The sequence below is a fragment of the Haliotis asinina genome, chromosome 2, assembly GCF_037392515.1.
Source record: "Haliotis asinina isolate JCU_RB_2024 chromosome 2, JCU_Hal_asi_v2, whole genome shotgun sequence".
Classification (NCBI taxonomy): domain Eukaryota; kingdom Metazoa; phylum Mollusca; class Gastropoda; order Lepetellida; family Haliotidae; genus Haliotis; species Haliotis asinina.
This window is the reverse complement of record NC_090281.1, coordinates 7,798,418-7,826,266: the sequence shown is the minus strand read 5'-3', so window position 1 is coordinate 7,826,266 and position 27,849 is coordinate 7,798,418. Positions and strand designations below refer to the sequence as shown.

Sequence of the window (27,849 nt, the reverse complement as noted above, 5' to 3'; positions counted from 1 at the left end):
ATATGTTCTGGTTATGTGTAGTAAAACATATGTTCCAGTTAAATTTGTTCTGAGTTAGGTGTAGTATAACATATGTCCCAAGTGAATACGTCCTGTGTTACGTGTGGTATAACATATGTCCCAAGTGAATACGTCCTGTGTTACGTGTGGTATAACATATGTCCCAAGTGAATACGTCCTGTGTTACGTGTAGTATAACATATGTCCCAAGTGAATACGTCCTGTGTTACGTGTGGTATAACATATGTCCCAAGTGAATACGTCCTGTGTTACGTGTGGTATAACATATGTCCCAAGTGAATGCGTCCTGTGTTACGTGTAGTATAGCATATGTCCCAAGTGAATACGTCCTGTGTTACGTGTGGTATAACATATGTCCCAAGTGAATACGTCCTGTGTTACGTGTGGTATAACATATGTCCCAAGTGAATACGTCCTGTGTTACGTGTAGTATAACATATGTCCCAAGTGAATACGTCCTGTGTTACGTGTGGTATAACATATGTCCCAAGTGAATACGTCCTGTGTTACGTGTAGTATAACATATGTCCCAAGTGAATACGTCCTGTGTTACGTGTGGTATAACATATGTCCTAGATGAATATGCCATGCGTTAAGTGTAGTATAACACATGTCAAATTTGATTAGGTCTTGTGTAACATGCTTGAATATTGCATATTTAAAGCGTCGTAGCGTCCCAGTAGGTCTTGTTTTAATTTCGACAAGCACATTCTCTTGTACCCACACATCTTCATTTCTTAATTAATACACTGGAGATTGATCGAACATTATGCAGATCAAAGCAGTTATTGATATTAGAATGCACTATTAGATGTACAACATATTTTGTGTCAAAATACCCACTTTCAAATTTGTTTGAAATTTTAGTGTGAGAAGATGTTAATTCTAATTCTAATTCTACCTGAAGTCTCCTAATCCATTTTATTCTTATCGCATATCACTTATTAATTGGATCAAGCGCGTTAACGGGTTTCTTTAATAAACAAATCGACCTCTCAAATATGTTAAACAAGCTGGCCACCATAGCGCATGAAATCAAACAGACACGACCGTCACAAAAGCCTATTCAAACACAACTGTTTGACTTCAATGCCAATGCTCCCGCACAGGTACACAGAAAAACAGTTACAAATTATGGATGTTAAAAATGTGAAGAAGAAACACACTGACAAAACGTGAGATCTTTATTGGTCCTCCCCACCTTACCAATGACGCATCAAGTATTACAGAGGCGGAATGAGTCGACATTTTACAAGACGTTATAGTACATTCGTTAAGAGGACATTGTCATGAAAAATGGGTTTATTAGAAAGCATTTGCCGTTTGATCATTGTTATAATTCTCCAAGGCAATGAGCAGTTAGTTACTCGCACAAAGGTCTTCAGTATTCGTCCTACAATGACGCCCACTCAGATCAATCAATGGACAATATTCAATGAGCAAAAAATATTTATTCCAAAACATCGATTCACATCAACATGGTTTTCCCCGTATACACATACGTCCGTCCGGACCATATGAAAAGCTTTTTCGTGTCACTCAAGACGGACTGTCCTCTCTTACAAGTGTGCAGCGCTAACTAAGGGCCTGAATAAATGTGTTGTGATCACAAATCCAAACTCCGTCTTGTGGTATATCCGGGTACTTATTTGCCAAATCTCAGACTGGACATGCGCATGCTGGGTTCAACCTGACGCTGTTTTAAGCCCGAAAGCAGAGCGGCAAGATTGTTTACGAGCATCTTCTGTCGTTTAGCAACTGAAATTAGAAAGAACGGAATTAGTATTCGGTGAATAGGACCTCGTAATTACACAGAAGAATACAGTTAGATGTTTGTGATGCATGAGTACAATTTGCAGGTGGAGGCAAGAGTGAGTGAGCAAGTAAGTAAGTGTAATATGTGTCCACAGTTCTGTCACATGAGGTCCAGTGATGTAGCCAAGTTGTTAAAGCGTTCGCTCGTCACATGGGTACAATGGGTGAACTGTATTTCTGGTGTCCGCGGCTGGATATTGCTGAAATATTGCTAAAAGTGGCGTAAAACTCACTCACTCACTTGAGTCATGTCAAAGCTAGGTAGGTCATCATGCTGAGTTCATTAAGACGACATTACATATGTTAACATCAACGAAAAGTCCTCATTCCCTGGGTCGAATCCCAACGGAGCTACCACTGCATGTGGATCATTTACATCAGATGGGGCAAAACGTTCAAGTCGTAGACTCACTTGGTTCTTCGTTGTCCTCCATATCCCGAAACCTCATGTCATTTAGAAGGAACTGTGATAAATCTGAAACGAAGAGATGTGAGTAATACACATGTGGGATACATTTTCCGACATCTAACAGATACAACTATAGGCACTGTTCTTGTTGATTGTCAGAATCGTTTCTGAGAATGAGACATTATACTGCTACACTTAACAGGGCCTGTAGGCAGGTCTCGGCAGTTCTGGTTCTTGAATATACGTTTTTCACCGGAAGTAAGCTGGGCCCTGTCTCAGATATCGCAAAGTGGATCAAACAATCCCGAGATCTACAGCATGATAGAAGCGAAAGATTCTTTCCTTCGATCTACAGAGTTGGGATCAAATGTCAGATGTCTGGCCGTCCGATTCCATTGGTCGCCATTTACGACAAAGAGGGGTTGATGGAGATGAATTCTAACCCGGATCTCCACCTTCAAAGTATTATTGGACACAAAATACATTCGCTGAGACGGGGAGAAAACGATTTAGCAAGTTTCGGTGCATCGTGATGGCAATGTCGAGCGGTTGAAACATTCTTTTATCACATCGCGTTGGCTTCCTCATTTGCTGAAATATTGCTGATTTATGTATTCCATTACGACCGACACGGAAATACAATTAGACCTGACACCATACTGTTTTCGACCAGACTATAACTGAAAGCCCACATCGAAGTAAACAGAATTCTTGTGACGATAAGGTTCGTGTTTACTAGAGGCAGTGTCGCTAAAACAATACATGACAACGTCATTAAATGTTTCAAATCAACTTTGGATAATCACTTGTTCTCAGGTCACCTGTCGTATAAACGCAACGCACAAACACACAGGGACAAGGAAACCCATTCTCCGGACGATTTGGAGACATGTTCCGTGATAGAAAAGGCACTGATCAGCTTTAGATCAGTCTGATCAATCTTTCAATGCACACAATAGACACAGTGACTACTTTACAACATCTCAGATCCTCAAATAGAGTCATATTCTCACGGCATTCTGTTGAAATCATCGAGAATGCCCAAATCACTCACCCAGTCAGCGAATCATCTGACAATGCCTTGCTCATACGCGTATGTGACTTCACAAGGACAAAGCGAATGTTGTATAAAAAGGAATTCAACGGGAGTCCCAAAAATTTACTGAAACAGATTCCATGGACAGTAGAAGTTCTTGGACAATGCATTCTCTGAAAACTGAAAATCTGTGATGGTGCCAGGTATGGGCTAAACCAAAGGGCGCACTGGCACTCACAAATCTTTCGTTGATAAAAGTTAAAAAACCAGTGGTGGAACGCGGCGTGTCATGTTTAACAATTTTTCTGAATATCCACCTCAACACGTGTACATTGTATCTCTGCATAAACTGAAGATTCTTCAGTCAACACGTCCATGGTTATTAGATGATGTTCCAGAGTTGGTACCAGAAACATCGAAACCTCAGAGAGGCGCAGTAGACATGACGATTACCGGTTTAGTCGGCAAAAGACAACTGTTCAATTCTTTTTGGATAATACTCCTAATCTTACACAAGGTCAATTTAATCATCTACAATGTAGTGGGTTTATCTACTACTCGTGCATGATAATCGAAGTGGTTTTGTCTTATTTCTCTGGAATGTATACAAAAAGTAGAAACATTGCAGTGTTTGATATTTAGTTGCTAGTTTAAGTAAGCTTTAGTCAGGGGAGGAAGAATATTTTCGCCTTTTCGCGAACACCTGGTGTCATCAGTATTTGATGGTGTCGTTGTATCTCATGGCGTCGGTCACTGGATTTGTGAACCAGTCTCGACTGTAGTCGTACAGTTGTAATACTGCGGAATGAGGCAACAAAGACAACTGCGGCTTCTGTACAATCAGCTGAGTGTGCCTCTAGTAGAGATATATCCAGGGGTTTGTTGCTGTTTTTTTTAATTTTATGCTTTTGTCCTACTTAACCGTCCTAATGAACGTATGCTTTTTCTGCACACCAGCACATTTTATAGAACACCCTTGAACACCACATTGCTGAGGTTTTTGCAATTGAAGAAGAGAAAGAACGCAACTGATTGTGGAAATCAACAGAAATCGAAGCAAATGATGGAACCAACCACTGCAAAATGAATTTACAAAACAACCACAATTAAAACACAATGATCCACAACCTTTCAGCAAACCTTTCGATCGAAGGTGGATGTTACCAAACCGAAAGGCATGTAACAGGTAAGTAGGTTTGGTAACAGTTATTGTCTCAAAGATATTGCTTTGAAAGTCTGAAGCGTTTTGGACCACTGTTATTAGGCTAAACGTTGGTTCGTCGGGACTGTTCAGCGTATTAAGGTCATAATGGTTGACCGGAAATTATTGTCCTACAAAGGATTAATTACTGTTGTGCGAGAATTAGTGCCGTGGGCTGAAGTAGTTTACGATTAACAGTGCTTCACATGTACGTGTGTGTGGTTAAAGTCTTATTCCACATCAGACCATATATTCACCATATATGCAATCATTCAGAAATGTTTATCTCGACGCAAATCTAAATTGTAGGTTGCATTTGTGTATTTTAAGAAGGAGTTCGACTCAGTTGATCGTTCCAAACTATGGTTTTGTCTCAGAAGTGCTGGCCTGGGTGGCAAAATGTACACCATGCTTACATCATTGTACTAAAATATCAAATCATGCGTACGCAGTCAAGATGGTCTGATCATGTGTACGGAGTCAAGATGGTTTGTCTGATTTTTTGACTGTCCAGTCGGTTTATGGCAAGGATGTATTATAAGCCCTATCCTGTTCTCTTTCTTCATTAACGAGTTATATAATGATATTTCGCTGCAAGGTAACCATGGTGTCCAGTTATTTCCTGACATTATCGAAATATTTATGTTACTTTTTGCAGATGATGTAATTCTAGTATCTACCTCAATTACTGGGTTACAAAACCAGCTGAACATACTAGAAAGATATTCTTTAGAATGGTCGCTATCAGGAAATCTTGAAAATACTAACATTGTTGTATTAAGAAAAGGTGGTCGCCTCTCTTCGAAGGAGAAGTGGTGTTTTAGTTCTAAACCCGTTCATGTCGTAAATCATTATAAATACCTTGGAGTAAAACTTTTCTTTACTATCATGAATTGAACACATTGTGCTACAGATTTAGCTCTTAGAGCTAGGAAAGCACTGTTATACCTCATGTCCGTTTATAACAACGTTGGCTTCCTTACCCTTACCCTTAATTATTTGATGTACAAACTCAACCTATTCCTTTGTACGGTTCTGAAATATGGGGCTTCCAACCTTTCCAAGCGCTCGAAAAGATACACTTACTGGATTGCACGAAATTGTTTTGTGTCACACAATCTACCCCTAACGACATGTGTATATGGAGAATGTGGGAGATTTCCAGTTTTCATTACTGCTCAAATTAGATGCTTAAAATTCTGACTAAAGATAGACTAAGTACAAATGCGTGATCACCGTCTCCAGAAAATCTCCTACAATATGCTTCTACATTTAGATAATAACGGCAAAGAAACTTGGGCGTCCCATATAAGGAACCTCCTTTGCTCCAAAGGTTTTGGTATTGTCTGTTAAACCAATCCGTAGGTAAGGTCAGTGTTTTCCTGAACCAGTTTAGAGATCGCTGTATATGTATTTTTCAACAAGAATGGCACTCGAGGTTGAAGAAAGCTTTCGTTTTGATTGTTACAGATAGTTTATGTCGGTTTTAGAACCAGAAAGATATTTATCCCTTGTACCTACAAAGAATCTGACACTGCTACTTGTAAAGTTTAGATTGGGGCTAACAGATAAATGAGTAAATGAAGGAAGAAGACTATCCATTGACAGAAATTATAGATTAGGTCCATTTTGTAAAAAAGGCACTGAAGACATATTACATTTTCTTGTTGAATGTCCAGTCAATGACAAAATCCGTTCTGATTATCTCTGTAATTGTATTACAAGTAATAATTCAGCATTTTACAAAATTGTTTCCTCATGCGATGTCTCCATTTTAAAAAAAAGATTATCACTGTATATTCATCACGCTATTATGTTAAGAAAACAATTAACACGTCACAATTTAATTCTGGACTCACAAAAGTCCAGAAACTCTCAGCACTGTGGCCACTCTCTCACAAGGGATTTCGCAAAATTAAACAGGCAGCTGTTATGTATATGTGCTAAGGATGAAAAAATGAAAAAAAATTTTTTCGAAAACTCAAAATTTAAACTCGCTCGCCCATGGGCACGCCCATGGGCGAACAGTGGCCAATGGGTAGGCCCATGGGCAGGCCCATGGGCGAAAGTGTTTAATTTCATCCAGAATAAATGTTTTGGAGGTTGTAAATGAATGAAAAAATGTTGATAAGTATCATGACACAAATTTCAGCTTGTTGTGACTTGACACTGCTAACTGACAGCGATTTAAAAAAGTCTCGCCCATGGGTGAAAAACATATTGGCCCATGGACGAGAATAATTAATTTCATTGAAACTACATCATTTTTTTCCAGGCTTTGCAGCTTTTCAATGAATGAACGTGTATTTATTATTGTCTTGACACGAAATTAAGCTTATTTTGACTTAATTCGGCTAATTTAGAGTGATTTTTCAAAACGCCTCGCCCATGGGCGAAAACCATTTGGCCCATGGGTGAGAATATTTACTTTTATTCAAAATACACCTTTTCCCATGTTTTGGAGGTGTGAATGGATGAAAGTATGTTCATAAGTATCATGTCACAAAATTCAACCCATTTTGAATTAATTCCGTTAATTTAGAGCTATTTAACAAAATCTCACCCATGGGCGAAAAGCATTTTGGCCCATGGGCGAGAATATTTCCTTTTACCCCAAACCCATCTTTTCCGATATTTGGAGGATGTAAATGAATGAAAGTACATTTATGAGTATCATGACAGAAATTTCAACTCATTTTGACTTAATTCCTCTAAATGAGAGCAATTTTGAAAACTCTCGCCCATGGGAGAAAGACATTTTGGCCCATGGGCGAGAGTATTTGCCTTCACTCAAAATACATCTTTTCCTGTGGTTTTGAGGTTGTAAATGAAGGAGGATATATTTATGAGTATCATGGCACAAAATCCAACTCATTAGAACTTAATTCTGCTAATTGAGACCGATTTTCAGAAACATCTCGCCCATGGGCGAAAAACATTGGGCCCATGAGCGAAAATATTTCCTTTTCACTCCAAATACATCTTTTGTAATGTTTTGGAGGATGTAAATGAATGAAAGTGCCATTATGAGTATCATGACACAAAATTCAACTGATTTGGACTTAATTTTGCGAGTTCAGGAAGATTTTTTTAAAAACATGCCAGAATAATTAATTTTACTCAAAATACATCTTTTCCTGTGTTTTGGAGGTTGTAAATGAATGACGATATATTTGTAAGTATCATGGCACAAAATCCAACTCATTTTAACTTAATTCTGCTAATTTTGTAACAAGTACAAGAATCTGGACTTCCACTTAAATTTTCATAGCTTTTTTTTATTGTCTTGGGGGTTGTAAATTTATGAATGAAAGTGTGTTTATAAGTATCACGACAAAAAAATGAAATCATTCCGGTCTTAATTCGACTAATCTCGTTCGTGGACGAAAATATTTTCGTTTGCTTGTTTTCTTTATTTTGCAAACATATGGTTTAAAAAAAGATGAAATTCTGATGAAAATTCAGTTTAATTTCGTAAGTTTAGTTTTATGTCGCACTCAGCAATATCCCAACAATATGGCGGCGGTTTGTAGATAATCGAGTTTGGATCAGACAATCCAGTGATCAACAGCGTGAGCATCAATCTGCACAATTGGGAACTGATGACATGTGTCAGCAAAAGTCAGCGAGCCTGACCACCCGATCCCGTTAGTCACCTCTTACGACACGCATAGTCGCCTTTTATGGCAAGCATGGGTTGTTGGAGCCCTCTTCTACTCCAGATCTCCAGAACACAGAACTTTACTTCCAGCAACATATACAGTACACTTAGAATGTTAAGCCTTGAGATTCTTTTGAATTTAGGTACTCTATAAATATAACAAAATTCAACCTATATCTATGAAGTTATTTGTGAAAGCCCTAATGAAGAGTGACCAAACTCCAGTGACTATGCTGGGACACATTAATAAACGGTGTTGTGAGATCTTTAGACTGTATTGAAATATTTCTTGTCAATTCCACTGACATTCACCAAATGTACCCACCTAGATTTTTTAAGTGTACCTACCCAGTTTAGCATGTTTCGTTTTAATAGTGTGGTCTCCATTTTTAGTAATTCCCGTTTGCCCGTCCCGGCTTTTCTTCGTCCGAGGTTTTATGGGGTATTCTCCTATTTGTCAGACCAGAAATAATCTACAACAGGGGTAGGTCACTCGCTTGTTTTCTTTACCATTTGTACTAATTAGTATGTGCCTCCTCATGCTCCAATGCACACAGTGACCTGATTCGTCTCCATCGCAACTTAGGCTGCGTTTAACAGTACTTCAGCCAGTTTACTGTATCAGTCGAAATCTTACAATGAATGAATGAATGAATGAATGAAGAGCAAGAAGTATATGTGAATGAATGAAAGAAATGATAAAAGAAAGAAGTGCACATGTGAATGAATGAGAAAGATATAATAAAAGAAAGAAGTACATATGTGAATGAATGAAAGAATAAATGATAAACCACTGCCGTCCCTTCCAAAACATGCTAAAGAACGCAAAACTATCGTTAGATCACATGTGTTAACATCAGCTCGTTATTGTCTCCCTGGTCAGACGTAACAATTGTCAGACAGGTTAAAAAAACAAACGATCTGGTTGACTGCACAGCTGCCTGTTGACGTAGTCTACCCACATAACCTACTTTTCCTGCGTAACTTTCATCTACATCACCATCCTTAATATACTGAGCAGAGAGCACAGAAGGCCCTATAGCTGTAACCACTGAACCGTGGCGTCTCTCTGCTCCCAAGTTCCCAAGTGGGGGTGTCCTTTTCTACCTATTCCATTAATCTTTGAAACATCTAACAAGCTCAACGCATGCATTTTTTTACTCAAATGTGATGTTATACATATCATAAGAGTATTTTTTATGTATTATTCAGTTGATAAATTATTATTTCATGATACATATATGTACAATATTTTGCTTCGATTCTGTAACTACCCACATTATGACATTGAGACCATTCTGATTTATCGAGTAAAATACGATTTTATAGTTTTGAGTTTGAATCTTGGCATATTTTACCGGTTTGCTACTTTTGCACTCTACCTTTTGAAAGGGGGCGTGCATATTTTGGTGGGTTTTAGTATTCCATCTATTCATTTGGATTTATTAATTTATTTGTTTTTGTTTTGTTTTGTTATTTCCTGCTAGTGGGCCTGTTAGTCTGCTTTGATAACTGTAAATTTATTCTGACGTTTGACGAGCGGAACATGAAGTGTTGTTATCATGTATGTTATGTAATTATATTATTGGTATGGAGCGGCATTGATATGTATGTTTATGCTTGCCAATCCAGTCCCGATTACTTGAGGAGATTAGTTTAAACTATAGATTAACGTATCCATACTATTAATGTATAATCATTATATCGGGCTATGAGGAATACGTAATGTAATCAACATTGACTTTGCATTCACTTTTCTATTTATTAAATAAATTTTCACTATTTTTGCTTCACTCGAAAAGATTTACTTTGGATTTCGTGATTGTGGTCTCTAGGTATTTTAGAAATTGTGTTGTTGAGACAACTGGAACTGTTGATCTGCAGTCTTTCAAAATTCCTTTTCACGAGATATATTCACCCTTTTTACCAGTTCTCAAAATGAAGATATAGCTGTTTACACAAAGGTATCTTCCCGCAAAATAAGTAGGACGAAACGTGAAGCATAGCAGCGCATTTGCCATAACTGTTAAAATGATCCTGAAAACTGTCATTTTCAACATTCACCTTGCAGGCAATTTTATCAAGAAACTAAATAACTCATTACTAATGGAAGGAGTGAACTGAAAGCCCATTTCAGTAACTGACGTCACTGATTGAACTCGCTAACATCGATTCACTTACATTCTGGTACACGTGTCTTATTTCGTTTCCTGAAGACACACATTTTACTTTTTTTTATAGAAAATCCGTATAATCCGTAATCTAATCCCATAAAACAACACCGTTGTCACTACACCAAACGATTTTGACCACGACCCAAAACAAAGGTTTAACTTACAGGACTACCTGTAAGATATCCCTTTCTTGATAACGAGTTTAACAGCTACGCCGAAATGCTGTTTACCTTATAAGAAGTTGTGCATCCATAGAACTTTCGTGTTTTTTTTCCAAATGATCATGACCTGAACAGATATTATTTTGTCAGAGACTTCATGAGTGATTTTCAAGTTCTAATCCACACACTGATGTCCACTTTTTCATCATTTTGACTTTTATCTCAGTTTGCTGAGTATCTCAGCATAACTCGCAAAGACAATGGAAACTGAGCGGAACGATGACACTTTCTGTTTCTTCCGCGTTCACTTACGTAATTTCCGCAAAGCGCCTACGACAATTTGCGCCGAAAAAGTTTTGTCTCGTCCGCTGGTCTAGTTTATTGGAGTAAAACAGCTGCCGCTTTCAAGTGTATTTTACTTGTCATATACAAAATTCATCCATGGATCACATTAGGTCATTAGGGGACACCAGCTTTTAAATGAACAGGTTTTCGTGAGTGTATATGGATGAAAAAGACTGATTGCGCAAGACGCGCAGCCAAATATCTCACATTCAAAGGAAATCTCGAATTGATTGTTTTATAAGGCGTCGAGCTGACCAGTTGGTTTTGGTGTTGTGTATGAACCTCCTTTGCAAGAACTTTGTCAAGCGTACCTGCTTTGTCCTTTTGCAAGACCTGCACATATTAGTCTTTGAAAGACATTGACATTTATGTGCAGGTGCTCTGGAAAACCTTGTCCGGCACGATATTCCTTCCAGTTTAGTTTTTGTGTGCATGCTGCATTTCAATTTTGGAAATGTGCTTAAAACATATTTTGATTCTCAAAGAATGTGGTTCGTTTAGCAAGCAAAATATTGCTTTGCTTTGCTTTGCTTTGCTTTGATTAACACTTCACCAGTACCATACAATATTACAGAATACACAAAACCGGATACACTAAAACGACATATTATAGCATTGTGATTAGGGGTATATGGAGTTATAGGAGTCCCTTTTTATCCACCGAGACAAGTCTTACACGCCCTGGTGGGTGTGGATTCGGGGAGGGGGTAACGGAGGAGATGACCAAGACGCACGTACTCCACACGCTATCATGGTCTTCCTTACTGCTTGAAGATCGACCTTTTCTCACTGTGGTCTATGATGACTCGGTGAACGGAAAAGAACTTATTCACTGTGAAGACCAGAAAATAGTTGAATCCGTCTACGATTTTGTCATAAAACACAAAGCTTGATTTTTAATTTTTAACAGGAAACTAATTAACTTGTCAAAAACCTTCTCACAAAATGTTCAGTGTTTCTACAAAGAGCTAGTCAGACACAACAAACCATAACTCTATTTTTCATGTTTACTTATATGATAGTTGTATTTGATGTAATGATATGTATGCATATCTTATTATATGATAGTTCATATGGATGACGACACATGCTTCATTTATATTTTGTATTATATGCTGTATGGGTGAGGTACAGTAAAGCTTGTTCACCAGTCCCAATCAGAGTTACAAAACACACAAATATACAACAACATGGAGATGTGTGAAGAAAATAGAGACATATGGAGAACAGCAATGTCATAACTGAACAGAAATCATTTCCTCTATTGGTGAAGGCCGTGTGGGATTAGTTAAACAAAGAAATCTAGTCGACCATGCCTCCTAATCCTCTTACTCCTTAAACAAACGACTTGCCTGAGCTGTCTAAAATTGAATTGAAATTTTTGTAAATTCGATGTTTCGGGTATTACGTAAGGAGGTAATCAGGTGTCAACACTATGGCGTTCGATGCTCCGGACATGAAGGAAAACCAAATACGTTATAAAGTACAGTAATGTGGTCACTATGAGCGAGGCAGACAGTCTGATGAGCACAGCTCATACGGAAATCTCTTGTCTTTGGAGCTGCTCGTTGAGACGCTGAAGCCTTCTGTCAGGTTCTTCTTTATTCTTTATTGTGGCCACTGTGTCACAATATGCAGTTTACATGCTCACAGACCCTCGATTCACGATGACGCCAACTTTCTCGACTACTGTTCGTGCGACGACTATCATTCAGGAATTGGTTCCACAGCTCATTCTTTCACCGATGTCTTTGTGTATGTGTTTTAGCTCGTTAATTAGCGTAGAGATGAGTCTTCTGCTATTCTCGGGCACAAGTTCTCCAAGGTCGTCGACGCTACGGGTGTCATTAGAACAGTGTTGAGCACTGTCACACTCCACTGTTTTCGACAGTCCTGTTGTGTATTTGATAAAACAATCGACAATCCGGGTGTGAACCAAAAGAGGATACCACCATTCTCATCGGTGGATGAAATGGGATGAAGAAACCCGCATGCTCTTCATCACGTTGCTACACCGTATTTACCATAACGAATGTTTAAATATCACTTTATGTAAATAGAGCATCAAAACAAGCTGTATTATATGAATATGGTACTAACTATAGTCGATTCGAACCACTGCTTTACGGTTCACTGACTGTCGTGGATGCAGGCTTTTCCCACGTGGCGGGGTAAAACTTAATGATATATTCTCCCTCGCAAGGCCACGTGAACCAATCAGAAATGGACATTCTTAAATGGGGTAGGAGAAATGTGCCCTGTACATTCTTATGAACCTTGATCTTTCAGGTACACTTCATCAGTTGTGTACAAATACTGGTCTAGAAAAATGTTTCAAACACTTTAATACGTATTGATGCAGGGGCTCCATATATGTTCTTGTTTACGTCCCGCTCGTCAAACGTCAGAATAAATTTACAGGTATCAAAGCAGACTCACTCGCTGGGCCACTAGCAATTAAAAAAAACCAAACAAAGCAAAAACAGATAAATCAATTAATTTAAACAAATAGATGGAATACTAAAAACCACCTAAATATTAGTATGCACGCCCCATTTAAAAACATAGAGCGCTAAAGTGGCAAGATTCAAACTCAAAACTATTCAATCGTATTTTACTCGATAAATCAAAATGGTCTCAATGTCATAAAGTGGGTAGTTACAGAAACAAAGCAAAATATTTTACATGTTTATGTACGATTTATTTAGCAAAGCCAGAAAAATCCCCGACAAACACGGCCGCTTCTCCTCAATACATGGGTTTGTGAGAGTGAGGGTACTCCCTACAAGGCTCACTCCCATTAGTTAACAAGGCGTCCTCCCATTTTATGTATTTTTTACTCGATAGGTACGGAAAATTAATTAGGCGATGTGGGTATGTCACGACTGGTTGATTTCTCAGGATTAGGTGAATTGGGTATGGCAGAGTCGATATACTATGATCATAGGGGATTTAGCAACCATGTTGGAGTGAAGGAATGACAAAACTCTGTGATAGATTAATGAGTGTCTTTTTTAAGCATTATGAAAATAGGAATAGTAAATTAACACAAAATGCCCTAGACCTGTCCAGCGTGTCATACATATATATATGATTATGTATAACATCACATTTTAATAAAAAGATGCATGCGTTGAGCTTGTTAGATGTTTTAAAGATTAATGGAATAGGTAGAAAAGAACACCTCCACTTGGGAACTTGGGAGCAGAGAGACGCCACGGTTCAGTGGTTACAGCTATAGGGCCTTCTGTGCTCTCTGCTCAATATATTCTTGAGATGAAATACATATTTACAAAATAATAGTGACACAATTTCCCAAGTGGTCAAGCTAACAATTCCAGGTAATGTTTGAGCCGCTCCCCAGAATAATGCAAGCATTTCATTTTCATCCAAAAGTTCAATTTTAACATAACTGTCAACATCCAGTTGGTCAATGAGGGTGGAGAAGAATTCATTTCGTTCAGTTACATAGTACTCACAGTGCAAAAGTACATGTCTGTCAAAATGGAAGAGGAAGAGAAGGACACCCCCCTTGGGAACTTGGGAGCAGAGAGACGCCACGGTTCAGTGGTTACAGCTATAGGGCCTTCTGTGCTCTCTGCTCAATATATTAAGGGTGGTGATGTAGATGAAGGTTACGCAGGAAAAGTAGGTTATGTGGATAGACTACGTCAACAGGCAGCTGTGCAGTCAACCAGATAGTTTGTTTTTTTAACCTGTCTGACAATTGTTACGTCTGACCAGGGAGACAATAACAAGCTGATGTTAACACATGTGATCTAACGATAGTTTTGCGTTCTTTAGCATGTTTTGGAAGGCATGACCGTGGTGTATCATTTATTCATTCACATATGCACTTCTTTCTTTTATCATTTCTTTCATTCACATATACTTCTTGCTCTTCACTCATTCATTCATTCATTCATTCAGTCAGTCAGTCAGTCAGTCAGTCAGTCATTGTAAGATTTCGACTGATACAGTAAACTGACTGAAGTACTGTTAAACGCAGCCTAAGTTGCGATGGAGACGAATCAGGTCACTGTGTGCATTGGAGCATGAGGAGGCGCATACTAATTAGTACAAATGGTAAAGAAAACAAGCGAGTGACCTACCCCTGTTGTAGATTATTTCTGGTCTGACAAATAGGAGAATACCCCATAAAACCTCGGACGAAGAAAAGCCGGGACGGGCAAACGGGAATTACTAAAAATGGAGACCACACTATTAAAACGAAACATGCTAAACTGGGTAGGCACACTTAAAACTACTAAGTAGGTACATTTGGTGAATGTCAGTGGAATTGACAAGACATATTTCAATACAGTCTAAAGATCTCACAACACCGTTTATTAATGTGTCCCAGCATAGTCACTGGAGTTTGGTCACTCTTCATTAGGGCTTTCACAAATAACTTCATAGATATAGGTTGAATTTTGTTATATTTATAGAATACCTAAATTCAAAAGAATCTCAAGGCTTAGTATTCTAAGTGTACTGTATATGTTGCTGGAAGTAAAGGGCTTCAACAACCCATGCTTGCCATAAAAGGCGACTATGCGTGTCGTAAGAGGCGACTAACGGGATCGGGTGGTCAGGCTCGATTACTTGGTTGACACATGTCATCAGTTCCCAATTGTGCAGATTGATGCTCATGCTGTTGATCACTGGATTGTCTGATCCAAACACGATTATCTACAAACCGCCGCCATATTGTTGGGATATTGCTGAGTGCGACATAAAATTTAACTCACGAAATTAAACTGAATTTTCATTAGAATTTCATGTATTTTTAAACCATATGTTTGCAAAATAAAGAAAACAAGCAAACGAAAATATTTTCGTCAACGAACGAGATTAGTCGAATTAAGACCGGAATGATTTCATTTTTTTGTCGTGATACTTATAAACACACTTTCATTCATAAATTTACAACCCCCAAGACAATAAAAAAAAGCTATGAAAATTTAAGTGGAAGTCCAGATTCTTGTACTTTTTACACATTAGCAGAATTAAGTCAAAATGAGTTGGATTTTGTGCCATGATACATATAAATATATCCTAATTCATTTACAACCCCCAAAACACAGGAAAAGATGTATTTTGAGTAAAATTAATTATTCTGGCATATTTTAAAAAAATCTTCCTGAATTCGCAAAATTAAGTCCAAATCAGTTGAATTTTGTGCCATGATACTCATAATGGCACTTTCATTCATTTACATCCTCCAAAACATTACAAAAGATGTATTTGGAGTGAAAAGGAAATGTTTTCGCTCATGGGCCCAATGTTTTTCGCCCATGGGCGAGATGTTTCTGAAAATCGGTCTCAATTAGAAGAAATAAGTCCTAATGAGTTGGATTTTGTGCCATGATACTCATAAATATATCCTCCTTCATTTACAACCTTCAAACCACAGGAAAAGATGTATTTTGAGTGAAGGCAAATACTCTCGCCCATGGGCCAAAATGTCTTTCTCCCATGGGCGAGAGTTTTCAAAATTGCTCTCATTTAGAGGAATTAAGTCAAAATGAGTTGAAATTTCTGTCATGATACTCATAAATGTACTTTCATTCATTTACATCCTCCAAATATCGGAAAAGATGGGTTTGGGGTAAAAGGAAATATTCTCGCCCATGGGCCAAAATGTTTTTCGCCCATGGGTGAGATTTTGTTAAATAGCTCTAAATTAACGGAATTAATTCAAAATGGGTTGAATTTTGTGACATGATACTTATGAACATACTTTCATCCATTCACACCTCCAAAACATGGGAAAAGGTGTAATTTGAGTAAAAGTAAATATTCTCACCCATGGGCCAAATGGTTTTCGCCCATGGGCGAGACTTTTTGAAAAATCACTTTTAATTAGCCGAATTAAGTCAAAATAAGCTTAATTTCGTGTCAAGACAATAATAAATACACGTTCATTCATTGAAAAGCTGCAAAGCCTGGAAAAAAACATGTAGTTTCAATGAAATTAATTATTCTCGTCCATGGGCCAATAAGTTTTTCACCCATGGGCGTGATTTTCTTAAATCGCTGTCAGTTAGCAGAGTCAAGTCACAACAAGCTGAAATTTGTGTCATGATACTTATCAACATTTTTTCATTCATTTACAACCTCCAAAACATTTATTCTGGATGAAATTAAACACTTTCGCCCATGGGCCTGCCCATGGGCCTACCCATTGGCCACTGTTCGCCCATGGGCGTGCCCATGGGCGAGCGAGTTTAAATTTTGAGTTTTCGAAAAAAATTTTTTCCATTTTTTCATCCTTAGCACATATACATAACAGCTGCCTGTTTAATTTTGCGAAATCCCTTGTGAGAGAGTGGCCACAGTGTTGAGAGTTTCTGGACTTTTGTGAGTCCAGAATTAAATTGTGACGTGTTAATTGCTATCCTCCTAAATGTAAACTTTCTTTGTAACCGCTGTACATCGTTTATGGACCGGTGGCCTCACATACAAATCAACATATTTTGACTTTGACTTGGATATCGATTAAGCAGATCTGCTTCAGGCAGGTTTTACAAACGGATGTGCAATGTATCCATGTAATTTTACCCAAGTATATTTAGGGATGGCGAGGTACCCTCTGAATTTCTTTTCTCTCTCTCTGTATTTGGCCTTCTATTTCACACTACCGAAGACTCGTGTTTGATGCCCCAAATGGGCACAATTTGTGAAACCTATTTCCGGTGTCCCGGAATATTGCTGAAAGCGGCGTAAAAGTAAACGCACTCACTCACGCACTCACTCACTCACGACTAGCGACAGACTAGCTATTACCAACCCAGCTGTTTTCATTTGAAATGAAACCTCCACAACGTTACTCACCCTCTCGCAAGTTTCTTTTGTCTTGTGGTAAACCAATGACACTTAGGTTTTCAGATTCGTCGCTAGGCAACACTGCCGACGTCACAAGGCACATGGTTGCTATGAAGACACTGAAAGACAGGAGGAGTTGGCTGACCCGGGGGCTCATTGTGGCAGATCTGGAAAAGTAGTAGAGACATGGATACATAGACATGTGCTTTGTCCGACTGAACTTTCGGTCAAAACAGACGTTACAAACTTATCACAATTTCGCTTCTGTTTCTAAAAAGCGACTGGCGCTGAAACTCGACTTCAGTGTCTTGGGTGAACTGAGTCGAAATATTGGGTTATTGTAGTATCTTTGTTTGGTGTAATGCGCTGCAGTTAGAATTGTTGTTATGTGATTGAGCTTTGTAAATTTCCAGTATGTGTAATTTTCCAATCCCGTGATTGTCGTCAAGAGCATCGATCCGCACACTCGGAGTCAAAGATCCTGATTATTTTGTCCATTTAGTCCCTGTTCATCAAATGTACTACCCGTCAAACATTAGAAATGTTTTATACACTCTTTATATGTTATGTACATAAGATGAATTTCTCCACTATCTTGGGGGAACCAACTGTATGTGCATGTGAACAACTGCTTTTTGGTTTAAAGTTTTATTTAGAAATCGTCAATTTTCACTGAGTTTCATAATTAATTGAACTCATGACAATACTCTTTTCATCAGTTCATATAGAAACAGAATCTTTATACAGTATGGAATAATTTGTAAAATCTATTTTCGTATAGTTAACTGAAGTAAGGAGCTATATATACACTAGTATGAGATGCTGGCCACATGCTCTTTAACTCGGGATCGGCAGTGACATGATACCTCTGACTGACAAACAGACATCTCACACTTATCCACTGACATCGTCGTCATTGGCATTTGCTCGATGTTCAGAGACGCTCTGTTAGGAGATGTAGGCTTTTCTCAAAATTTTCACATGTCATTTTCAGGCTGTCTTACCTAATAGTTGACATTATTGTTCGGTATTCGATTTGTTATTTATTTTATGGAACCGTCAGTTTTAGTCGAATATACCCCTGGTATCGAATGCTACAAAACCGGCAAATCCGAGAACACAGACTTTACAATGTCAGGTATCCGCTTTTCGGAAACATTTGAGTTCAAGTTCAATTCTGAGAGTTGTGTGATAGACATGGTCGTTATGACGTCGCTATGGATACGGTATTGACATGGTGAAAGTATGATATGTCACATCTTGAAAATGTGGAACAGAAACAATCGAATCGAGATTGTCACGATGACTGGTAATAAAACATAAAATACTGTTATAGAGGTATCCGTGTGACTTTATTTGTGTTTGTCGTAAAGAGCGGAATAACGGGGTCAGGTAATAAGGGGGATGTGATTGATGCATTCATGGTATTTGAAATACGCATGATCATGATGTCAGTCACTTGATTGTCTGGTCCAGACTCGACTATATACAGATCGCCGTCATATCGCTGGAAAGTTACTGAGACTGGCGTTAAACAACAAACAAGCACCGACACAGTTATCAAACTTTTGATAGTGATAAATATTACAGAAATAATCATGTGCAGTGTATAATCATAATATTTCCGATCTTGGAGTCATGAAATGACATTTTTCAACCAATCAGACGGCAACATATCATGGAACTTGTTAAATTTAAACGTTCGATGTTCTTCACTAATTTTCATTCAGATAACTTTATTTGCAGTTGTTTTAATGAGGTTTATTATCTGATCGCCCTTCTTTTTAACCATCGCATGGTTAACGAGAATTTATTTCTAAAGGGTCTGTTTCGTTCAGGATTTTTACTAACCATCTCCATGTCTCACATAAGTTCCACAGACCGACTGTTTGTGTGTGTGTTTTCACGTAAGCTTCCATCACAAAGGATAGCTATTTTACATCAAGTACTAAGAAGGAACTTTTTAATAATATTAGTTCTCATTTAATTACTGCATTTTAAAAAGAATTAGATTTGTTGAATGATTTGTAAATATTTTATGCTTGGCAGTTTGAATTTGTAACTCAGATTCTTAGTCGATGTATCCTGCCTTGAGGTTAAAGTATCGAAAAGTTATTGTGCCCCGGAAAGGATACGTAAGTCCCAAAACTTAAAAATGTTAAATGTCAGCTTGTCAAAGTTTTAAATGCAATATTTTTGTTCTCTTAAAATTCAGCTAAAAAGATATCACAATCGCCAGCGACCGAATGGGTGGTGTACGTCCAACTAGGGTCCATGCAGGTAGCGAGGAAACTGGAAGTCCCCATGGTCCCTAGTATGGTGATCTACCTTCAGTTGTTTTTATATTGTATATTGTATCAACCTTTATAGTTAAAGTATTTTAGATTTCATTACTAGTTTTAAATATATATCTTTGATCGTCTAGTTAGTTTTACTGGCCTTTGTCGAAGGATCTTTTAGATTGATAACCTTGTTTTCATCGCTTGTTAATATTGCCGATGCGATGCAAAATTGTAACTCACTCACTCACTCACTCACTCACTCACTCATATAAGCTTCCGTTGTAAAGATACATTTCCCCAAGAATTATCTCAGCCGTCAGGAGCTATTAACTGGAAATGCCCTGACAATCTGGCCTTGCGGCGGCAATGACAACAAAAGTATAATAATGTAGCTAAACCAGTTTCAATTTCCTTAGTACAGGAAAATAAATACAGCTCTGTTCCGAACAACACGTCAGTCACTTAAAATTACTTATGGTCACATTCAGCAAAATACATCATGTTAGAACCAACAAAACACCTAAAAAGACATTTTAAATTATGACTGTTCTATATTTAAGAAATCAAAACTCCTATATAAAACCAAAGTGTGGTAGAACCTTCAACCTAATACACAATTTATCTCCCTCATGACAGTAACTTGAATGGTAATTTCACAAGCATGAGAATCGAACCGTTTATAACAGCGTGAAGATCTAATGCCCTGGATACAAGAGGATGTAAACCACCTTTACTACCTGGATCTGATGTTTGGAACCATAGTATTGAGAATAGGGGATATCATTTCTTCAAAGTTGAAGTTTTCCGGATTGGAATCGAATCTGTTATTCTCTATGTCAGGGGGTTGTTATTGTTTAATCAAAGACAACAAGGCACACATACAGAAGTAAATGTGCACCTTTAACACCACATCTCGCTTTCAATTCGAAATTCTTTCTCAACTGTGTCATGCCAGGCTTGAAACTCACAGAATATCCCTTCTTACTGTCCCGTTCAACTGAACATCACAGACTTTATATTACATCACAGAAAATCGAGCTTTATTTGCGAAGTCGGAAAACCTTTCATTCCAAATATTAACGAAGCACATGCATCCGAGTGAAATGATCAAGTTAATAAGGCGGAACAAATTGGCGCAAAAAATACAGAAAAACGCAATAAATCTGACACTGGTTAATATCCATTAGGGGAGTGTGGCACATAATACCGCCATTTACACATGTCGCGGTGGTCCTTGTGATCGCGCTGGCTGTGTTCCACGTTAATCACCAACTTCACTTGTACACGGACGCCTGATCATTCATGCACCAAGTGAGAGAAATGGTGCTCCATGACATTTGGAAAGATAATTATTTTCCCGATTAACGAAACTCGGGAGTAATATTTCTTGACGCTAATTCTGTTGATCAAGACGAATTGAACGAACACTTAAGGTTTAGGCTTACACAAATACGTTGTGATTAATTGTACAAATGGTCTTCATCAATATAAACGATTTCCGGATCTCTACCGGATCCTACATCTCCCTAGCTTTAGGAATAAGGTCTGGGACATCTGAAATACTTTGAGCGCGCATTTTAAAATACAACGCCCTATAGTAGGATCGAGGCGTTACATTGTAAACATTGCATGAAGACTAAAAGTTAAAGAATGCGTCATTACTTCATTTATACATAATTTGACGTAACTTGTCAGTCATGCACATTAATTGATGTCATTGGAGAAATCGTTTCTTCTTCTGAGTAGTACGTAACCCAGATATATACAAGATATACCCAGATATATGCAAGATATACCCAGATATATACACGTGAAGTAAATATTGACTCCTGTGTTGATACGAATGTACAGAACCTCATAGAATGTGGTCAGATGGAACACATATTATATTCACGATTACCTTATCTCACGTATAAATGTAGTTCTCTGATTGGCTAAGTGCTCTGTCGTTATTTTCAGCTTACCCCACTTATAAGCGAGCTACTTTTCAATGTACCCCGCTGCCAGTGGCAACTCATTCGGTTCTTCGTAGTAGTACTTCTTTATCTCGAATAACATTGAATCACACGTGATGCATTCGTAACTACTCGTGTCATTCCGGCAAGCCGGATGGCGTCTCGTACCCCTCTCGTGGCCATGTTTATGACTGGGTCTTGTCTAAGCGCAAACGGGCATGGAGATAAAAATTGTCTAGCACAATTATCAAGGAAAGCTAACGCTGAATTTCCAAACACGGCTCTTAGCATATCCAACATCCCGTGGACAAAATAGCAATGCGGCCATTACTTATATGTTTTAGTGTTGAAAGTTGTTCATCCTTAAGCTCAAAGTTTATGTTTAAATTGTGCTTGGTATAATTTAGCGAAGTTTCAAAGTTCAACGGTCCCGCCATTTTCATGGTTTGAAATGCGTTTTACTACGCGCGATTTGATTGATTTGCCACGATTCTTGGTTACGATGGGGTAGGTCACGGAGAGAGACGAGTAGTTACGAATGACACATGATGCACGGAAATTACCGATGTTTTGCGAATGCAAATCGATGGAAGGGAGTTAACTTTTAAACTGTTTTTCTTGTGTCTTCTGTAAACTGTAGCAGTGACTATGAAAAACTTTGCCTCGCATTCCAATCAACGCATTTTAACAAAATATAGTCCCTGTGAATATTGGAAAGGAGCATTACACTGCTACGACTTTACTAAGACAATATCTGCTGGAAAAACAGCAAGATGCAAGATTCGAATCTTTTGATTCACAGAGGTTGGCGGAAGTATACAATCCCGATGCCCATACTTCAAACAGCACACAGTTAACATTGAGGTGTTCGGTAAGATAAATACGTCGTTCACTGGTCACTCGGTTGATGTACGCTCGATGTTTGTTTATGTTCAAACAAACATCAAGGGTACAGCAACCCACGCCCCAATTGTGACCGCTGAACAACTTACACAATTTTTGCTAGTAAATGCGAAAACGTGGTGCCGCGGTGACTGAGTGGGTTAGATGGCTGTCTTTGGATGCTGTCGATTAGCCTCAGTCTGAGTATTTGGGTTCACATTCAGAGTTTCTGTGGAAGTCTGCGAGCAACGGTATGGTCCTGACAAACCCAGGAACATGAGTACCAGTGAATCAGGATTCGAACACACCTCCATAGTTTCCAGGCACGCCCAAGAAACCATTTGGCGACAGGGGGGAGAATAATTTGACCAAAGACTGAGCAGTGTTGTTGCGATAGAGTGAGTGTTATGACGTGGGCACCATCACAGATGTACAATATCAGTCTGTAAACGATAAACATGAGGGTGACAGTATGGGCAATGCCTCTGCTACGACACGCAGTCAACCTCGTCACCGTCCCGAATAGACAAGGGAGGGGAGGATGTAAATATGTAGATATGGCCCAGCCAGAGTGCCAATTCACACGCCAGAACGTCTCTGTGACTGACGTATCCATCAGGACGGGTAATGAGAGGATGGTTTATGTGTCACCAAGATTTGGCACCCATTCCACATGTAAAATGGAGAGAAGTTTACGTCATCACCCGAACAACAACGATCTCTGCAAAATCTGTCCTTGGATGTGAAATTTTCTTCCCAAGGATTTTAGTGACCTCAGTGAGGCTTCGATGCATTCTGGCCGTGTAATTAAAATCTGCCAGGTGCGATTTTCGTAAGGACTGTTGACCAATAGGGTTTATCCATTTAAGAACAATTTATTCGCCGCAGTAAATGGTTCACACTGATTCAGTTTATTGAATGTGTGTCACAACATCATGTCCATTGCTTTGACATTTTTTTTAAAGCTGTCAGTTTTCAATTTGGGAAAGTCTAGGTACCTGCTCAAAGTGGATAGCCCTTTAGAACTGTGCAACGGAGTCAGTCATGCAAGCAAACACAAATCACAATGATTTCAGCGGTGACCTGTATTCACACCTGTTCTGAAAGCATCTTTATATTAAGATTTCGAATAGTGTATTGACTGCAAGAATATAGATCAAGGAAACAGTTTTCTGTTGGATTCCAATTGTTCGCAGTATTCGTGACGGATAAGCTGAGCACCATTCCCAGCGTGGTATATTACCTTCGCATGGTCTGGTTAATCTCTCACCTGCAGATAGATATGCCTCCCTGTTTCTATAGTAACACATCCCATGGAAATATATGTGACCTCCATGTACTTGTAACAAATATAACTTACAGTGTGTTTATTCTTTATTATAGAGACTGGGATTACAGAGACAAGCACCCGGTACATACTGTTTATATAGTTTATAAATTCATTGTCTATTTTCGGTTAAAGATTTATGCATGTGTATTGTCTGCAAATGATACAAATGGCTACATTGAAATACATGCACAGAAACAGGAATCGATTACACAGTAAACAGTGAGAAAAAACTGAGGTACTAAGTTTATTTCCTCTAAGTATTTCGGATTCACCAATGAATCAGTTTATGATGAATACTATTTCCATACCTCCTATTGTTTAAATATCTGAAACTGTCCCTTGACAATGTATCTTAGACAATTATGTGGATAAGACGGGAAAAACAGGAATTCTTTCCCAGATAGATAAGACAAAATATAGGGAGTAATATCTGTTTCAATCAAAATTAAATTCCTCTAGTTTGGATATGTTTTAAACAATTCTTGAAATAATCTTATATGGAATGGCAGGCATTTTGAATAATCGGTACAATGAGCATAGACTCCTAGGCGCCAATTGTAGAGCGACTGCTTAAAAACATACAGACCCTTTCAAGACCAGCGTAACATATTTCTAGAGTGAGTGAGTGGGTGAGCCGCACACAGCAATATTCCAGCTATATGACGGCGGTCTGTAAATAATCGAGTGTGGACCAGACAATCCAGTGATCAACAGCATGAACATCGATCTGCGCAATTGGGACATATTTCTAGAAAATATGACATAAGGGATTATCAATGTAATCCACTCTTGTTGTCTTGTTAGTTTTAATAGACCACACTAGACTCGACTAGCGACTAGTATATTCACTCTCTCAGTCTCTGTTCGAACTGTTTGCGTTATCATTTCAGTCTTAATGGATACTTGGGACTGCCAGCTTAGTTCCAACTTAGATAATCAGTCATAAACGTCCGAGTATAAATGATAAAACAAAGAAGAACGTAATACACGATGACATCTTCTTTTGACTCTTCCCACCAGGTTTCAGAGCTACTAGTAATTTCCGTATAAAGAGCATAACGAAGATGATATCAATCAAACGTGCCCTGTATTCGGCTTGATTTGCAAGAACTTCCAAGAAAAAGTGACGTTGGAAATTCGGCATTTTGAAACGTTTTGAACTTTTGAAACATCTGCACGACGAACACAACTCTAACTGTACGTCGGATAGTCATCACCGTATTGAGAAATTACATCAACATGATGTAATAATGACGTACTTACTATGAAACAAGACTTCTAAATGCTTAGCGTTTATTGGGTTTTCGGTATTTGAATGATATCACGGGATGCGGGTTATTTCTGGGTGAAAGAGTTGAGTGAACAAGAATAGATAAACGCCGTCTTTAGAAATATTCCATTAATATAACGGTGAAATAGATAAATACCTATGATAATACACATGTTATACGTACTGCTAATAGTATTTCTGTGAAGAAGACATCTGATTTTTGTGAATGGTTATACCAACTTGATTTAATTATTGAATTATTATGGTGTCGTTATCACAAGACCACGTGGTTTTCGTTGGGCACAAAATTGAGATCTCCAGTTATTTCGTCAACGAGGACTATGTCTCCCCTCTCCCCCGAGTTCACACCCATTTGTCCACATGTGATATTGAACATAATCAAACACTCTGTTGACGTCACACGCTGCCAGCGAAGATTAATTGTAAAGCAGCATGATAATGACGGACATATGTGACAATGTGAAGACAATTACTGGCATTGTACCGAAGTTAATTTGAAAGGCTGGACGTGGTAACTGGACGTTTAGCAGCCATCTTTATAGTAGAATTAACACTTTGCATCCTTTGAGTCTTTCACAGCTAACGTGAAACCGAAGTTCAATTCAAGTCCATTCACCAGTTTTTATTAGTCTAAAGCTTCATATAGATACCTCCAGAAAGTCTTTTTCCTTTTTCCTGCGCAAACCTTTCACCAAAGTCTTTCCTAGAAGATTAACAATAAACCTCAACACAACACAGAAAGGTCATTTCGTATATTCGTCGAAAGTTTTGAGGCAAGTGGAATTAATACCATTCAGATTGTTGATCCGTGCCACGGATTCTTAAAATCTAAACAAGATGAGCCAAGAAGTGGAACTTTAGATAATTTAACTTCCCCTTCAGTTATATCGATTATCTGATATAGATCAATGATGGTCACTCAGCCGATTCCTTTCATTTGAATGACTGATCCGGGCTAGGTACATACAGCACCACCGACGCTACTGGGTCATACTGAGATCTATGTATGTACATCAGAGTGACAGCGATCTGCCCATGAAAATGTATGACAATACATATGACTACACCTGTCAAACAGTTAACGTTCCCTTTGAAACCTCCACTAAATAGTACTCGGTGATACGTAGCTTTGCGCACGGGCTAAGACAATAAAGCAAGACCAGTTGGCCTGAGCGCTAGTATACTGTGCGAATGTTTCAGTAGCCATGTTAACCTGTGATATGGTGTAACAGCAACATAACAGTTCAAATCCGACATAAGTCAACATAAGTACAAGCAGAGACACAGGCGAGCTTTCATGTCGCCGCAGACATTCAGTTGTCAAACATGCAATGTTAAAGTTCGTTTCTCCTCACCACATCACAGCTGCACGACTGAGTTACATTCATATAAAGCACAAAAGAAAAAAATCCCCAGAACATATGAAATTATCATACTGAACAGAAATGACAAAACCCTCTCCGCGTCATTGAGGCATCTCTGCTAAAAGCAGAGTCGATTTTACAATTCTGCAATTACGAGTAGAGTATGTGTTTCAGCACTATTACAGCTGAACCATGTAAATTAATAATTCCTAGTCGAATATATTTTGACAAAAATAAAGAAACTGTTCAAACAACAGAACATAAACAGGACTGGAACTTCAAAAGAAAACGAACGAAAGGAACAAACATTATGGCTCATCTATCAACAGCTAATGAAAGACTTTCCGAAAATCATAACCTTCAAACAGAATTCGCATAACAGTGAATGAAAAGGACATCCCATTGTGAATAACTATAGATGTATCATCTTACCTTCTGATGATGTCGACCGCTGTCTTCTGAGAGGGCTCGGATATTGAGCACAGGCTATTTATACCAACTTATAACATTAAGCCTACGCCCAGTTGTATCTATTATCAGCTATTGTTCCAGGGAGACAGGAGCGAGGCTAGAAATGATGAAGGGGACGCTAGGAGAAGGGGGAGTAGCTGGGAGGATGTCGATGGTCGCGCGCATACAGGAAATCCCCCGATTAACTTTGTATAGCCTTCTTCCAGAGCACCATTGTCATAAGTGCTACGGTGAAGTGAAGTCGATATTATTGTTTCAATTTTCAAAACCGTCAAAATCGTTTTGTTTACATTGAAACACTTGGGATGCTAAATATAACTAGACACATGGATTCTTTCTTAGTTTAAGCAGAAGTGTGTAAACAGAACATAATCCCTTCTCAGTCGTGTGATGCAACAGCCAATACCTCTATCAAATGTTACATCTTCATGGAGTTAACTTCGTGTTAACTTCTTGGACCAAAACTTATCCGTTTTCAATGCGTCAATTCACATGGCTTCCGTTGCCCGTAAAGCCGTCATTATGATTGTAATACGTTGCCAACGTCGACCCGAGACGCATGGCTTAACATGTTGAAACTGACGTCAACGCTCCTCACGTACTAAACGTTTAACGCTGTATGT

At 38.5% G+C, this 27,849-nt stretch overlaps 1 protein-coding gene across 1 annotated transcript; it reads right to left on the bottom strand.

Annotated features, from left to right (window-relative positions):
* Nucleotides 1-1,187: 1,187 nt before the first annotated feature.
* On the bottom strand, nucleotides 1,188-27,849 carry LOC137272239 (uncharacterized). Its single transcript, XM_067804599.1, has 4 exons — nucleotides 27,188-27,849; nucleotides 17,661-17,818; nucleotides 2,249-2,311; nucleotides 1,188-1,779 (listed from the first exon to the last, which is right to left on the bottom strand). The coding sequence occupies exons 2-4, from the start codon at nucleotides 17,806-17,808 to the stop codon at nucleotides 1,667-1,669; spliced, it is 324 nt and encodes a 107-aa protein (XP_067660700.1). The 5' UTR covers nucleotides 17,809-17,818; nucleotides 27,188-27,849; the 3' UTR covers nucleotides 1,188-1,666.

Coding starts and splice junctions, on each gene's coding strand:
- LOC137272239 (XM_067804599.1), bottom strand. CDS start 17,808: ATGAGCCCCCGGGTCAGCCAACTCCTCCTGTCTTTCAGTGTCTTCATA. Junction 2,312..17,660: donor CAAAAGAAACTTGCGAGAGG/GTGAGTAACGTT, acceptor TCTTCGTTTCAG/ATTTATCACAGTTCCTTCTA. Junction 1,780..2,248: donor GGAGGACAACGAAGAACCAA/GTGAGTCTACGA, acceptor TTCTAATTTCAG/TTGCTAAACGACAGAAGATG.